Genomic DNA, 12,981 nt, shown 5'->3' with positions numbered 1-12,981 from the left:
GCGCAGCCTCACCCAGACTCTGCCTCCAGCGGCCCCCAAGTAAATTGAGTTTGAGACCCCTGCCATTTAGGGCTTTGTACGTAAGCATTAAAAGTTTGAAATTGACACGGAATAAAACGGGCAGCCAATGCAAAGTGGCCACCATGGGAGAGATGTGATGATATTTTCTCACACCACTAAGGAGTCTGGCCGCTGCATTCTGGACCATTTGAAGCTTCCACATCAACCTCAAAGGTAGCCCCACGTAGAGTGCATTACAGTAGTCTAATCTCGAGGTTACAAGCACATGTACCAAAGTGGTGAGCAGCCCAACAACATTATTTCCAGCCACATGGTCCTGCCTGCAACCAGCTTCAAAATCACCTTGAGATAGTTTGTCTGGCAAACATTTACCATGAATTTTGGGGACATTCATTTCTAATTTTCTGCACTGACCATAAATTACTGGTGTATGCCTGAAAATGGGATTTTTAATCTATGAAAGCTTGCGTTAATGGTTTGATTTTCTTTTTTGCAATCTAATAAAGGTATTGCAGTTTTTCACATAGGTATTGTGTCATGACCACATGGCGTTGTTTGAGGCTCTTTTTTTCATTAAAAGAGATTAAACATCATCTGAGAAGTTTGCAAAATCCTGTACTGCAATAAATAATTGGAATACAAATCCAGTTCTACTAGCACAGATTATGTAAGCTTAGGTTGATTTTCCTGCCCCCTCTGTGTATATCGATGTGATGTAGCCAGCACACGACTCCACTGAAGGTTAACTTACTGCTAATTAACTTTGATTCAGTCATACAATCAATATAACATCCCTCGGTTATTCATTTATATACTTGCTCAGCTTGCCCATATCCTGCTTGTACATGTCTCTCTGCACTTGATAGCGTGCGTTCTAACTGCAGAAGGCTGGGCAGATGTGGCTGATGCATTTTCCCACCCAAAGTCCCATTTGCTAAGCCAACATACAGTTACTGCAAAATTAGCTTTATTGTTTCATTCTTACTAGTTGTGACAAGGTTCGTCTTTAGCCGGGGGGGGTTGGGTGGTAAAGGCGGGAAACAGGCGCGGAGGCGAGTTCGAGTCTTGAGAAACAGCAATTTTATTTGTATGAACACTTAACTCCACTGGATCGAACGGATCCTTCAAAACTTCATCAGATAACAGAGTATACCTCTTGGGTCTAACAACCGGCTGACCCATCGCATCATCTACCAAGGGGCCGGGCCAAACCGCTCGCGATCCGTCAAGGGTCTTAAAGGCGCACTCCTGACGGCGCAGATGGTCCCACAGCAGGGGTGGCGGGCCCAATCCCCCTCCGGGGGTTTCTGTTGGAACTCGGGCCCCGGGCGGATAACTCTCCGTCCCCCACCATGGTAGCCCACCGGGAAGACCGAGACCCTCCATTCTAGGGGTTCGTAAGTCCTACCCCGACCGCTAGTAGCTGGAGGCTCAGGCAGCAGTCCTCCGCCTCCCGGTAAGCTTTTAGCGCCTGGGGACCCGTCCGCTAGGCTCTTGGCGTCCTTTAGCCAATCCGTCTGCACACCTCTCGTTGTGCATCTGCCCAGCTCTCCTTCCCCCAACCAACTGAACTCCCGCGCAAAGTCTCCTTCCCCTTTCACCTCCTCCCACATGATTAAGTCCATCTCGGCTCCGCCCTCATCCACCAAGCACACTTCGGTAGGCCTCCTCTGTAGCTCTTCCTCATTCTCTATTTCTACCAGTATCCCCTCAGCACAGCCACTCGCGTCCTTCGGGCTCTCTTCTTCTGGGGACGGCACACTGGGTCCCACTCCTTCACACGCCCCCCTCTCTGAGTGGGCCGTCCTCCAGGGAAGATTCTCCTTCTCCCCTTCCTGTCGAGAGAAATAGTCGGCATTAGAGTGTGCCTTCCCCTTCCTATATTGTACCTGAAATGAGAATGGTTGTAAGCTAAGATACCACCTGGTCAGGCGGGCATTGGTATCCTTCATGCGATTAAGCCACTGCAAGGGTGCATGGTCTGTCACTAGTATGAACGGAGCCCCCAACAAATAATACCTCAGGGCGTGTACTGCCCACTTCACCGCCAAGGCTTCTTTCTCAATTGTCGCATACTTTTGTTCCCGATTACTCAGCTTTTTGCTTAAGTACATTACAGGGTATTCCACCCCCTCCCTCCTTTGAGACAAGACCGCGCCAATTCCCCTGTCGGAAGCATCTGTTTGTACCCAGAAAGGTAACTTGAAGTCCGGAGCATACCTAGAAGGTAGAGTTGCCAAGGTTTCCTTAAGCAGTCTGAACGCGTGCTGTTCTGCAGCACCCCACACCACACCTTTCCCCTTCCGTTTCCGCGTCAAATCTGTGAGAGGAGCTGCCACCTCCGCAAAATTGGGCACAAATTGTCTGTAGTATCCGGCTAGTCCCAAAAATTGTTGAACCTCCTTCTTAGTTTTGGGCACCGTCCATGATACAACTTTGTCCACTTTATCGGACACCGGTTGTATTTTGCCACCTTCCACCTGAAACCCTAAGAATTGTACACCTCTCCGCGCGATCTTGCACTTATCAGGATTTACTTTCAGCCCAGCTTGCTCAATTTCCTTGAGCACCCTCCTTATGTGTTCCAGATGTTCTTCCCAGGACTTACTATAGATCAAGATATCATCGATGTAAGCCCCCGCAAAATCTTTAACTGGGGCTAAAACTTGATCCATTAGTCTTTGGAACGTTGCGGCGGCGCCATGCAACCCGAACGGCATTTTCCTGAACTGGAATAACCCCTGGGGTGTCACGAAGGATGTCTTTTCCTTGTCCTCCTCTCTTAAGGGTATCTGCCAATAACCTTTAGTAAGGTCAAGTGAGGTCAGATAGACCGACCCCCCCAATTTTTCTAATAGGTCATCCACTCGAGGCATGGGGTAGGCGTCAAATTTGGAGACTTCGTTCAATTGTCTGAAATCTACACAGAGCCGCATCTTCCCATCGGCCTTTGGCACCATCACCGGGTAGCTACGCCAAGGGCTCCGCGAGGGTTCTATAATGCCTAGTTGTAACATTTCTTCAACTTCCTTACTTATAGCCTCTCTAAGGTGGTACGGCCAGGTTCTGTTCCCTGATCTTGTAACAACCCCTGCTGGGGTGTGTATCTCGTGTTGTATTAGCTGAGTCTCACCGGGTACCCCTGAAAACAAATGTTGGAATTCGCCCTCTAGCTGCAATAAGTCTTGTTGTTGTGCCGTGGGTAAGGTCTCATCTATAGGTAACCGGCCCTCTATCCGTCCCCAAGAATCAACTTCTGGTCCAAATTCATGCTCCTCTACTTCCCCCCACAAAGCCTCTCTTTCTTTCCACTCCTTAAGGAGGTTGACGTGAAAGATACCTTTCTTCTTAGTCTTGTCTGGCATATATATCTCATAGTCAACATCTCCTATCTTTTGTACCACCTCATATGGGCCCTGCCAAGTCGCGAACAACTTGGCTTGTTCAGAAGGCATCAACAACAAAACCTTTTGCCCTGGTACGAACTCCCGCACCTTCACTCTTTGATCGTATCTCCTCTTTTGCCCGGCTTGGGCCTGGCCAAGGTTGGCCTTGGCCAGCCCCGCTGCTGTTCTTAGGTGCTCCCTCATTTCGATCACTTGTTGAATAGTTATCCGCGCATCGTCTGGACCTTCCTCCCACCTCTCTTTTACCAGATCCAGAATACCTCTGGGGTTCCACCCATACATTAATTCGAATGGAGAAAACCCGGTAGAGGATTGTGGTACCTCCCTTATGGCAAACATTAAGGGTGCTACCAACAGGTGCCATCGTCGGGGCTTTTCCATGACCAATTTCCGCAACATGCCCTTTAGGGTCTTGTTGAAACGCTCCACTAAGCCGTTACTCTGAGGATGATACACGGCGGTGTGGATGGGTTTCACCTCTAGGAGGCGCCATAATTCTTTCAAGGTTTGGCTCATGAAATTCGTGCCTTGGTCGGTGAGTATCTCCTTGGGGAACCCCAGCCTCGTGAATACCTGCATTAACTCCCGCGCTAGAACTTTGGCCGTGGTGGACCTCAGTGGGATCGCTTCGGGGTACCGGGTGGCATAATCTATGATCACCAGAATATGAGTATGTCCCCCTTGTGACTTGAGCAGCGGTCCCACAATATCTAATCCAATCCTTTGGAAGGGGTGATCCATAAGGGGCAACGGGATTAACTCAGCCCCCGTGGGTGGCTTCCTTTGGGTTTTCTGACATTGAGGGCATGTCGCACAATACTCTTTCACCTCCTTCCGCAATTCAGGCCACCAGAATCGTTGCTCTATTCTGGCCCGCATTTTCTCTTCCGCCAAATGCCCCGCCAAGGGAATATCATGAGCCAATTCCATAACTTTAGGTCTCCATTTGGAAGGTACCACCAACCTTCTACTCGTATCCTCCTGCACATAGTACAGCAGATTATTATCCATTTCCCACCCCCTTTGTCCTCTTACAATGGTTCCCGATGGCTGAGCCGCCAGCAGGGGCTCTCGCAGCGACGCGTCATCCTGCTGCATGGCTCTCACTTGCTCTCGCGACGTTCTCTGCAAAAAATCGGACTGATCCTTACAAACCTCCTCATCCCCTTGCAGCCCTTCCTTTACCGACCCCACATTGCGGGAGCCCACCCAGTCCCGACCAAGCAACATTTCGCGCGTCAGTCCTGGAACGACCCCAATTTTCATTTGTCTCTCATCGTCCCCTACTTTCACGGTAGCCCACATAGTTTGATACTTTTTAAGGTCCCCATGGATGCATCGCACCGACAATCCTCCGTCCTTCTTATCGCCCGGCAGATCCCTCACCAGGGTCGTCCCGCATCCCGTGTCTATGAGGGCTCTTTTTTTCATCCCATTCACCCAAGCGTCTATTTCCCATCGTTCCGAGGTTGGGCCCTGAGTTTCTACCGCGCGCGTTAATCGCCCCACCCACGAACAGTCAATCCCGGGGCAATTTCTTTTCACGTGGCCCGGAACCCCACAGGAATAACAGATGATCCGCCCCTCTTTGTTGTCCTTCCCTACCACTCCCGGGGTGTAGAGGGGGCGCCCGTCCTTGCCCTCTTTCCAGCCCGTGCCCGGCGCGTAAATCCTCTGATCCACGGTAATAGGCCGGACGGGCTTGGGTGCGAACGGCTCGAAACTTTTCCCGCGCGCTCTAGCAGGTCCGCTCATGTCCGTGCCCGCCTTCGCAGTAAGGTTGGAAGTTGAAAGCGAAACTTCTCCTCCTCGTGGTCGCTGTTTCTCCGCCCAGGGGGCGGTCACTTCCTTGCTCGCTTCTTCCGTGTTGCTGAAGTCCTCCAGCAGCGTAATCGCCCTCTCTAGCGTTTTCGGGTTGTTCTTCTGCACCCAGTTTTTAGCGTTGGTTCCCAAGGACTGTACCAGCTGTTCCAGCACGACTGCATCCACTAGCCTTTCCCCATCGTTTTCGGCTGGTTTCAACCACCTCATCGCATTAGCCCTCATTCTCTGTGCAACCGTACGCGGGTGGGTTCCTGGCTTCCACTTCAATTCCCTCAGTCTTTTCCTATAAGTTTCCTCCGTTAGGTTCAGGGTGCTCAAAATAGCGTTTTTCACCGCGTCATACCGCGTTGCCTCCTGAACTCCCAAGGTATCAACCACCTCCTGCAACAAGCCGGTGAGACACGGTATGAGCACCAGAGTCCACTGGTCTCGTGGCCACCCCGCAGCCGTGGCCACCCTCTCAAACGTATGTAGGTATGCCTCAGGGTCATCCGTGGCAGTCATCTTCTGTATTCGGATTGGCGCCGGCCCCGCCACCAGGCTGCCCCGTACGCTGGCAAGATTCCTGCCACCCCTCTCCTCCTCGTTCCCTCTCCCGCGCATCTGTCGAGCCATCAAAATCTGCTGCTCGGTCAGGTTTTCTATAAGTCGAGCTTGCCTCTCCATTGCTTCGCGCAGCCGGTCCACCTCTTGGTTTCCCGCCACTTCCTTCCCCCCGGCCCCACGTTGGGCGCCACTGTGACAAGGTTCGTCTTTAGCCGGGGGGGGTTGGGTGGTAAAGGCGGGAAACAGGCGCGGAGGCGAGTTCGAGTCTTGAGAAACAGCAATTTTATTTGTATGAACACTTAACTCCACTGGATCGAACGGATCCTTCAAAACTTCATCAGATAACAGAGTATACCTCTTGGGTCTAACAACCGGCTGACCCATCGCATCATCTACCAAGGGGCCGGGCCAAACCGCTCGCGATCCGTCAAGGGTCTTAAAGGCGCACTCCTGACGGCGCAGATGGTCCCACAGCAGGGGTGGCGGGCCCAATCCCCCTCCGGGGGTTTCTGTTGGAACTCGGGCCCCGGGCGGATAACTCTCCGTCCCCCACCATGGTAGCCCACCGGGAAGACCGAGACCCTCCATTCTAGGGGTTCGTAAGTCCTACCCCGACCGCTAGTAGCTGGAGGCTCAGGCAGCAGTCCTCCGCCTCCCGGTAAGCTTTTAGCGCCTGGGGACCCGTCCGCTAGGCTCTTGGCGTCCTTTAGCCAATCCGTCTGCACACCTCTCGTTGTGCATCTGCCCAGCTCTCCTTCCCCCAACCAACTGAACTCCCGCGCAAAGTCTCCTTCCCCTTTCACCTCCTCCCACATGATTAAGTCCATCTCGGCTCCGCCCTCATCCACCAAGCACACTTCGGTAGGCCTCCTCTGTAGCTCTTCCTCATTCTCTATTTCTACCAGTATCCCCTCAGCACAGCCACTCGCGTCCTTCGGGCTCTCTTCTTCTGGGGACGGCACACTGGGTCCCACTCCTTCACACTAGTGGTAAGCCTTTTGGGGAAAAATAAGTTGGAAGAAGGCTGAAGTTAAGAATGGTCCTGCAAAGGGAGCTGCATCTTGTGCCAATTTTTCCACCCATAGGTAAAAGCCTAGTTATCTCTGTCATTTATCAGGTACACCACTGTAGCACAACTGTTTAAAAGTAGGGCAATGTCTCCCCACCACCACCACCTTAATTAGACAATAATTCATTGGCTCCATGTAAGCCTTCATCTTCTAATTATTTAGTACACAATTTAATGTCATTAAACATCTTTTGAGTGGATGGAATTGCTCTAAAAGCCTTCACTCCAGAGCTCTAATATTAGGTTCTTGGCAACCATCCCTGTGTGTGAAAAGCAGCCAGTTTGTTTACCAGGAATTCAGACTCACATTACAGGGCAAATTAGCAGCCAGCTATTAGTCTGATTCAAGCACTTAACAATTACTGATCATCTCCTCCTGGTCTGTGGATAATGGAAGTGATCAGCTGCAAATGGAAAAGATGAGGGGCTGTTTGCTTGTGGGCACTGCAAAGAAAGCACAGCTCAAAGTAACCTCTCTTGACCCCAAGCTTTTTTTTTTTAAGAGAAGACTAACATGGAGAGAGGCATTCTGGAGGAGGAGCTTCTCCACTAGAGATCAAACCAGCTCTTGCACAAACTCATCATCACTAGAGCAGAATTTCAGCCACAGTGTCCCAGAGGCAGAAGTAATTAGTTGCCGCTGCTCTTTATCGTGGGGCTGTTTCACTGGAAACTACTGCAGGACAAGAGTGACTGAACATTACCATGACTGATTACACAACAAATGTGCATGTAGTAAAATTCTGCAGAAGACCCTGGGAGCATGGAGGCAATGAAATAGGTGCCAATCCCCTTTTTGGTAGTGTGACTACCTCTACCTCTACACAGTAAATCACAATTTATCACTCTCTCTTTCCTCTCCCTATACTCTCTTTTCTTCCTTGTCTATCTCCCTTTTATATCCTGTATGCTCTTTCTGACTGGCTCTCCTCCTGAATTCTTTCAGCCAATCAGTTTATTTCTGTTGTTACCAGCTAAACCTGGTGAAGGTTCTGTCACAGGTAGCAATACACACCTGAAAATCCAAAGGAAAGGGTGAATGATACTTTTATTAGACCACTAAAAATTACAAAGACCCTATACAAGATGTCAACAGGCTGGGCACCACAGAGCTGTGGATGGTGCAGAAAATATAAAAGTTCTGAAATCATGGCCAGATATGCATGTCATTTAAAAAAATACTTATACCCTAATTTTCCACAAACTTCCTAAAAGAATTAAGACAGATAAAACCACATTCAACTCATAAAATAAAATCAAGTAAATTTGTCCCACCATAAAACCATTAAAATCAAGTGACTCTATTAAAATCTCTAAAATCAACAAAATGTACCATTAAAGGCACCACAGCAAGGCAGGCTATATATCATGTGCTAGTTTTAAAAAGATGTGTTTTTACTTGCTTCTTAAAATCAATCAGAATGAAAATACTGTAGATCACAACTCTGAAGGGAGTGCATTTCATAGTCTGGGAGTCACACAGGCACCTTTCCTTGTGGCACAGTGGTTAAAACCGCTGTACTGCAGCCAAAACTGTGCTCACAACCTGGGGTTCAATCCCAGGTAGCGGCTCAAGGTTGACTCAGCCTTCTATCCTTCTGAGGTTGGTAAAATGAGTACCCAGCTCGCTGGGGGGGGGGCAATGTGTAGCCTGCATAATTCACTTGTAAACCACCCAGAGAGTGCTTGAAGTGCTATGGGGCGGTATATGAGCAGCACAGTTTGCTTTTTTGCTTTCCAACATGCTTGTTAGGTAGGTCTCTGAAACTGCTGATGTTTCTAAGAGAGCCTCTCCTGAAGATCTTAACATCCAGAAAGGCTCATAGTAAGGCATGTGGCCCCTTAGGTAGATACGAGTAGTAGGTAGATGCTGTTTAGGACATTAAAACCAGGACCTTGAATTGGGCCAGTAGGCAATTGCCAACAAGTGCAAGTCTTTCATTACTAGGACCATACAATCAGAATACGATGCAGAAATTAACAAATTAGCTGATGCACGTTGCATCTCTTGAAGATCCTGGGCCCTCTTCAAGGGCAGCCTCACACAGCGTGCACTTCAGTATTCAAGATGTGATGTAACCGAGGCATGGGTGACTGTGGCAAAGTCTTTTTATTAAAATTAAGTTTCAAAATGGGCTCAGGCAAACTGAAATCTGAGGTGTAAGTTTCAGAGTCCAGTGCTAGTGGTACTGACTAGCAACCTCTTGTCTAACAAGACTGACAGAGATACTTCAGTGAATACCACCAGAGGTGGAATCTGAAAGCTATACCTCTGATATGTCTCTACAGTCCTCATTTTCAAACCTACATTTAACAAAGAAATTTGGCATGCACATCTAGTCATGATTTCTTTCTGCACACCAATAGCTCTGTGGTGTTCAGCCTGATGATGACCTGCACAGGGTCAAAATCATGTGTTCATGATTTATAATAGTATAATAAATATATAATCTACTCTTGCCTTCAGATTGTGTACCACAGTGGTTTTCCTCTTCTTTTTTTGGTACAAATCTGAAAAGTTATTCTTACTATTGTATAATCTGCCTCTGCTTCAGGGGACACATAAGAAAGAGGGAGGCACAGAGAAAGAAAAAAATAACTTTTTATTCCTCTCTATGATAGCTTGCTTTATGTTCACGTAGGCAAATTATTTGGAAATAGGTGGCATATAACTGTGGATTGGTATGTGACCCAAATGCCAGCTTTACTTCCTTAAGGCGGCATCACCCCTGTTTCTAGGGTCTAGAGATGGGCACAAACCACAATTCAGTGGTTTGACTCAATTTGGCTTGGCACCTGTACAAGTGTTACGCAGGCGCTGTGCACTCCCCTCTCCCACCTCATTTGGATGCTTGCCCATTCCCCGGCTGAAGTGCACTTCCCTCCCCTGCCTCCTCAAGATGACTGCCCACTCACCAATCACAGTGCACACTGTGTTTCCTCTGTCTCCTCCAGCAGTCACCCACTGAGACAAGGAGGCAGAGCAGGGCAGCCTGCAGCATTGCCTTTGAGTGGGCAGCTGTTGGAGGAGGTGACGGAGGGAAGTGTGTGTTGTGATTGGTGAGTGGGCAATTATGCTGAGGTGGGAGGAGGGAAATGCACCTTAGCTGGGGAATGGGTGAGTGCACAGAGGAGGAGGGAGAGGGGAGTGTGCAACACTCGTGGAACACCTGTCTAAGCACTGCACTTAACTGGCCCAAACCACTGACGTAGAGATTCATGCCTGACCTAGAGATTCATGCCAATCTCTAGGTCAAACTATACACTACAGATAGCATATCATTAGAACAGGGAAATCCTTAAGTGTTGAAAATGGCCCGGTTTTCAAAGATGGGATTTTTACACCTTCTATATTTGCAAGTTGGCAGATACAGGGTCATCAGGAGGTAGACATGGAATTCGTTTTGCAAGTATGATTGTTTAGACACCAAGACCTGGCAGAGTTATGTTTATGGAACAATAATCTTAATTCTGCTTCTGTTGACATGCTGTCTGGCTTATTTAAGCCATAAAGTTTTGTTTCTGACCTCAAAATATTGTCGAACACCATTATTGATTTTTCAAATCACTTTATAACAAACCATCATGTGCCGGTCTATACATACTAGGTTCTGAACGAAGCCTGAACTGGCTCCTTGCACCACAAAACATGTCTTCATAAATGAATTTGCACTGTATTTATAACAAGTCTGTCTAACTGCATGGATACACCAAATGGATATACAGATCTATATAATGTAGAAATTCCGTTATATCCCACCTTTTAGGCTGAAACTCTCTCTAGGAGCAATTATAAATTGACCTTTTTTTTTTTTAAAAAAAAGCAAAATTAATGAAGTATTGCTTTAGGAATAAGAAACATTCATTTTTACATTACACATGTAAAGCATTAGGGACACATTCAAAACAGCCGCTTTGGCTGTGTACAGACAGCAGCTTTATACAGTACATCACAGAAGTGAGTACACCCTCTCACATTTCATAAATATTTTAGTATATCTTTTCATGTGACAACACTGAAGAAATGACACTTGACTACAATGTAAAGCAGTGAGTATACAGCTTATATAACAGTGTAAATGTGCTGCCCCCTCAAAATTATGTAACACACAGCCATTAATGTCTAAACCACTGACAACAAAAGTGAGTACACCCCTAAATGACAATGTCCAAATTGGGCCCAAGTAACTAGTTTCCCTCCCCAGTGTCATGAGACCCGTTAGTGTCACAAATCTCGGGTGTGAAGGGGGAGCAGGTGGTATCGCTCTCTCTCTCTCAGACTGGTCACTTGAAGTTCGACATGGCACCTCATGGTAATGAACTGAGTATCTGAAAAAATGAATTGTTGCACTACATGATGTCTTAGGCCAATGGTGGCAAATCTTTTTGGGCTCGTGTGCCCAAACTGGGGGGAAAAAACAGTGAGTGGGGGGGCGCAGTGGCAGAACCAGAAGTGACAGCAGAAGGGGGAATCCCAGGCACAGAGGTGCCTTGAGACCCCACTTCGGATCTGGCACCAGTATCAACTACTCCGGATCCTGACTCACTGCCTGTCGCGGCGCCAGCACCATGGCTGCAACCACCTCCTCAGGTTTGGCGGGAGGGGAGGAAGGAGCAATCTGGCAACATATGGCTCGCATGCCTCCAGAGAGGGCTCTGTGTGCCAGCTGTGGCAAGCATGCCATAGGCTTGCCATCGATGGAAGCCTCTTCTAAAGATGATGCACAAGAAAGCCCCCATATGGTTTGCTGCAGAGAAGCAGACTAAGGACATGGATTTCTGGAACCATGTCCTGTGGTCTGGTGAGACCAAGATAAACTTATTTGATTCAGATAGTGTCAAGCGTGTGTGGCAGCAACCAGGTGAGGAGTACAAAGACAAGTGTGTCATGTCTACAGTCAAGCCTGGTGGTGGGACTGTCATGGTCTGGGGCTGCATGAGTGCTGCCGGCACTGGTGAGCTACAGTTCATTGAGGGAACCATGTACCATGACATACTGAAGCAGAGCATGATCCCCTCCCTTCAGAGACTGGGCCGCAGCGCAGTATTCCAACATGGTAACAACCCCAGACACGCCTCCAAAATGACCACTGCTTTGCTAAAGAAGCTGAGGGTCAAGGTGATGGACTGGCCAAGCATGTCTCCAGACCTAAACCCTATTGAGCATCTGTGAAGCATCCTGAAATGGAAGGTGGAGATGCGCAAGGTCTCTAACATCCACCAGCTGTGTGATGTCGTCATGGAGGAGTGGAAGAGGACTCCAGTGGCAACCTGTGAAGCTCTGGTGAACTCTATGCCCAAGAGGGTTAAGGCAGTGCTGGAAAATAATGGTGACCACACAAAATATTGAAAGTTTGTGCCCAATTTGGACATTGTTACTTAGAGGTGTACTTACTTTTGTTGCAAGTGGTTTAGACATAAATGGCTGTCTGTTGCGTTACTTTGAGGGGACAGCACACTTACACTGTTATCCAAGCTTTATACTCACCGCTTTACATTGTAGCCAAGTGTCATTTCTTCAGTGTTGTCACATGAAAAGATATACAGTGGTGCCTCGCTTAACGAGCGCACCGTATAACGACGAAATCGCATAGCGATCCGTTTTTTCGGATCGCTAATGCGATCGCTCAACGTTTTTCCAATAGGGGAAAATTCGCTTTGCGAAGACCGGTAAGCGTTTCGCTTACCGATCTTCGCAAAATGAACCCCAACGATCAGCTGTTCGGTGGCCAAAATGGCCGCCGGAAGCCTGGAAATGGCCCAAAATGGCCGCGCGCAGCGTTTTCGCGCCCTCGCTAAGCGAGGGAAGGCTGCAAAAATGGCTGCCGGCCATCCTGAAGCATCGCTGAACAGTGAGTATTTGGCCCATTTGGAACGCATTAAACCATGTTTAATGCGTTCCAATGGAAATCCCTGCCCCGTTCAACGATGCTTCAGCATAGCGAAGGTTAATCCGGAACGGATTAACCTCGCTATGCGAGGCACCACTGTACTAACATATTTATAAAATGTGAGGGTGTGTACTCACTTCTGTGATATACTGTACATAGAAGCAATACAGTTAAGTTCTAAGATACTGTTTGGCCCTCCTACATATATTTGTTTTTGAATGTC

General features: G+C 48.3%; 1 protein-coding gene across 1 annotated transcript; it reads right to left on the bottom strand.

Annotated features, from left to right (window-relative positions):
• Window positions 1–1,012: 1,012 nt before the first annotated feature.
• Window positions 1,013–6,776, bottom strand: LOC140706867 (uncharacterized). Its single transcript, XM_078385537.1, has 2 exons — window positions 4,464–6,776; window positions 1,013–1,856 (listed from the first exon to the last, which is right to left on the bottom strand). The coding sequence occupies exons 1-2, from the start codon at window positions 6,384–6,386 to the stop codon at window positions 1,212–1,214; spliced, it is 2,568 nt and encodes an 855-aa protein (XP_078241663.1). The 5' UTR covers window positions 6,387–6,776; the 3' UTR covers window positions 1,013–1,211.
• Between the last annotated feature and the right edge of the window lie 6,205 nt (window positions 6,777–12,981).

The sequence above is a fragment of the Pogona vitticeps genome, chromosome 2, assembly GCF_051106095.1.
Source record: "Pogona vitticeps strain Pit_001003342236 chromosome 2, PviZW2.1, whole genome shotgun sequence".
Taxonomy (NCBI): Eukaryota; Metazoa; Chordata; class Lepidosauria; order Squamata; family Agamidae; genus Pogona; species Pogona vitticeps.
The sequence above is the reverse complement of the archived record's forward strand: the minus strand, read 5'-3'. Positions and strand labels throughout refer to the sequence as shown.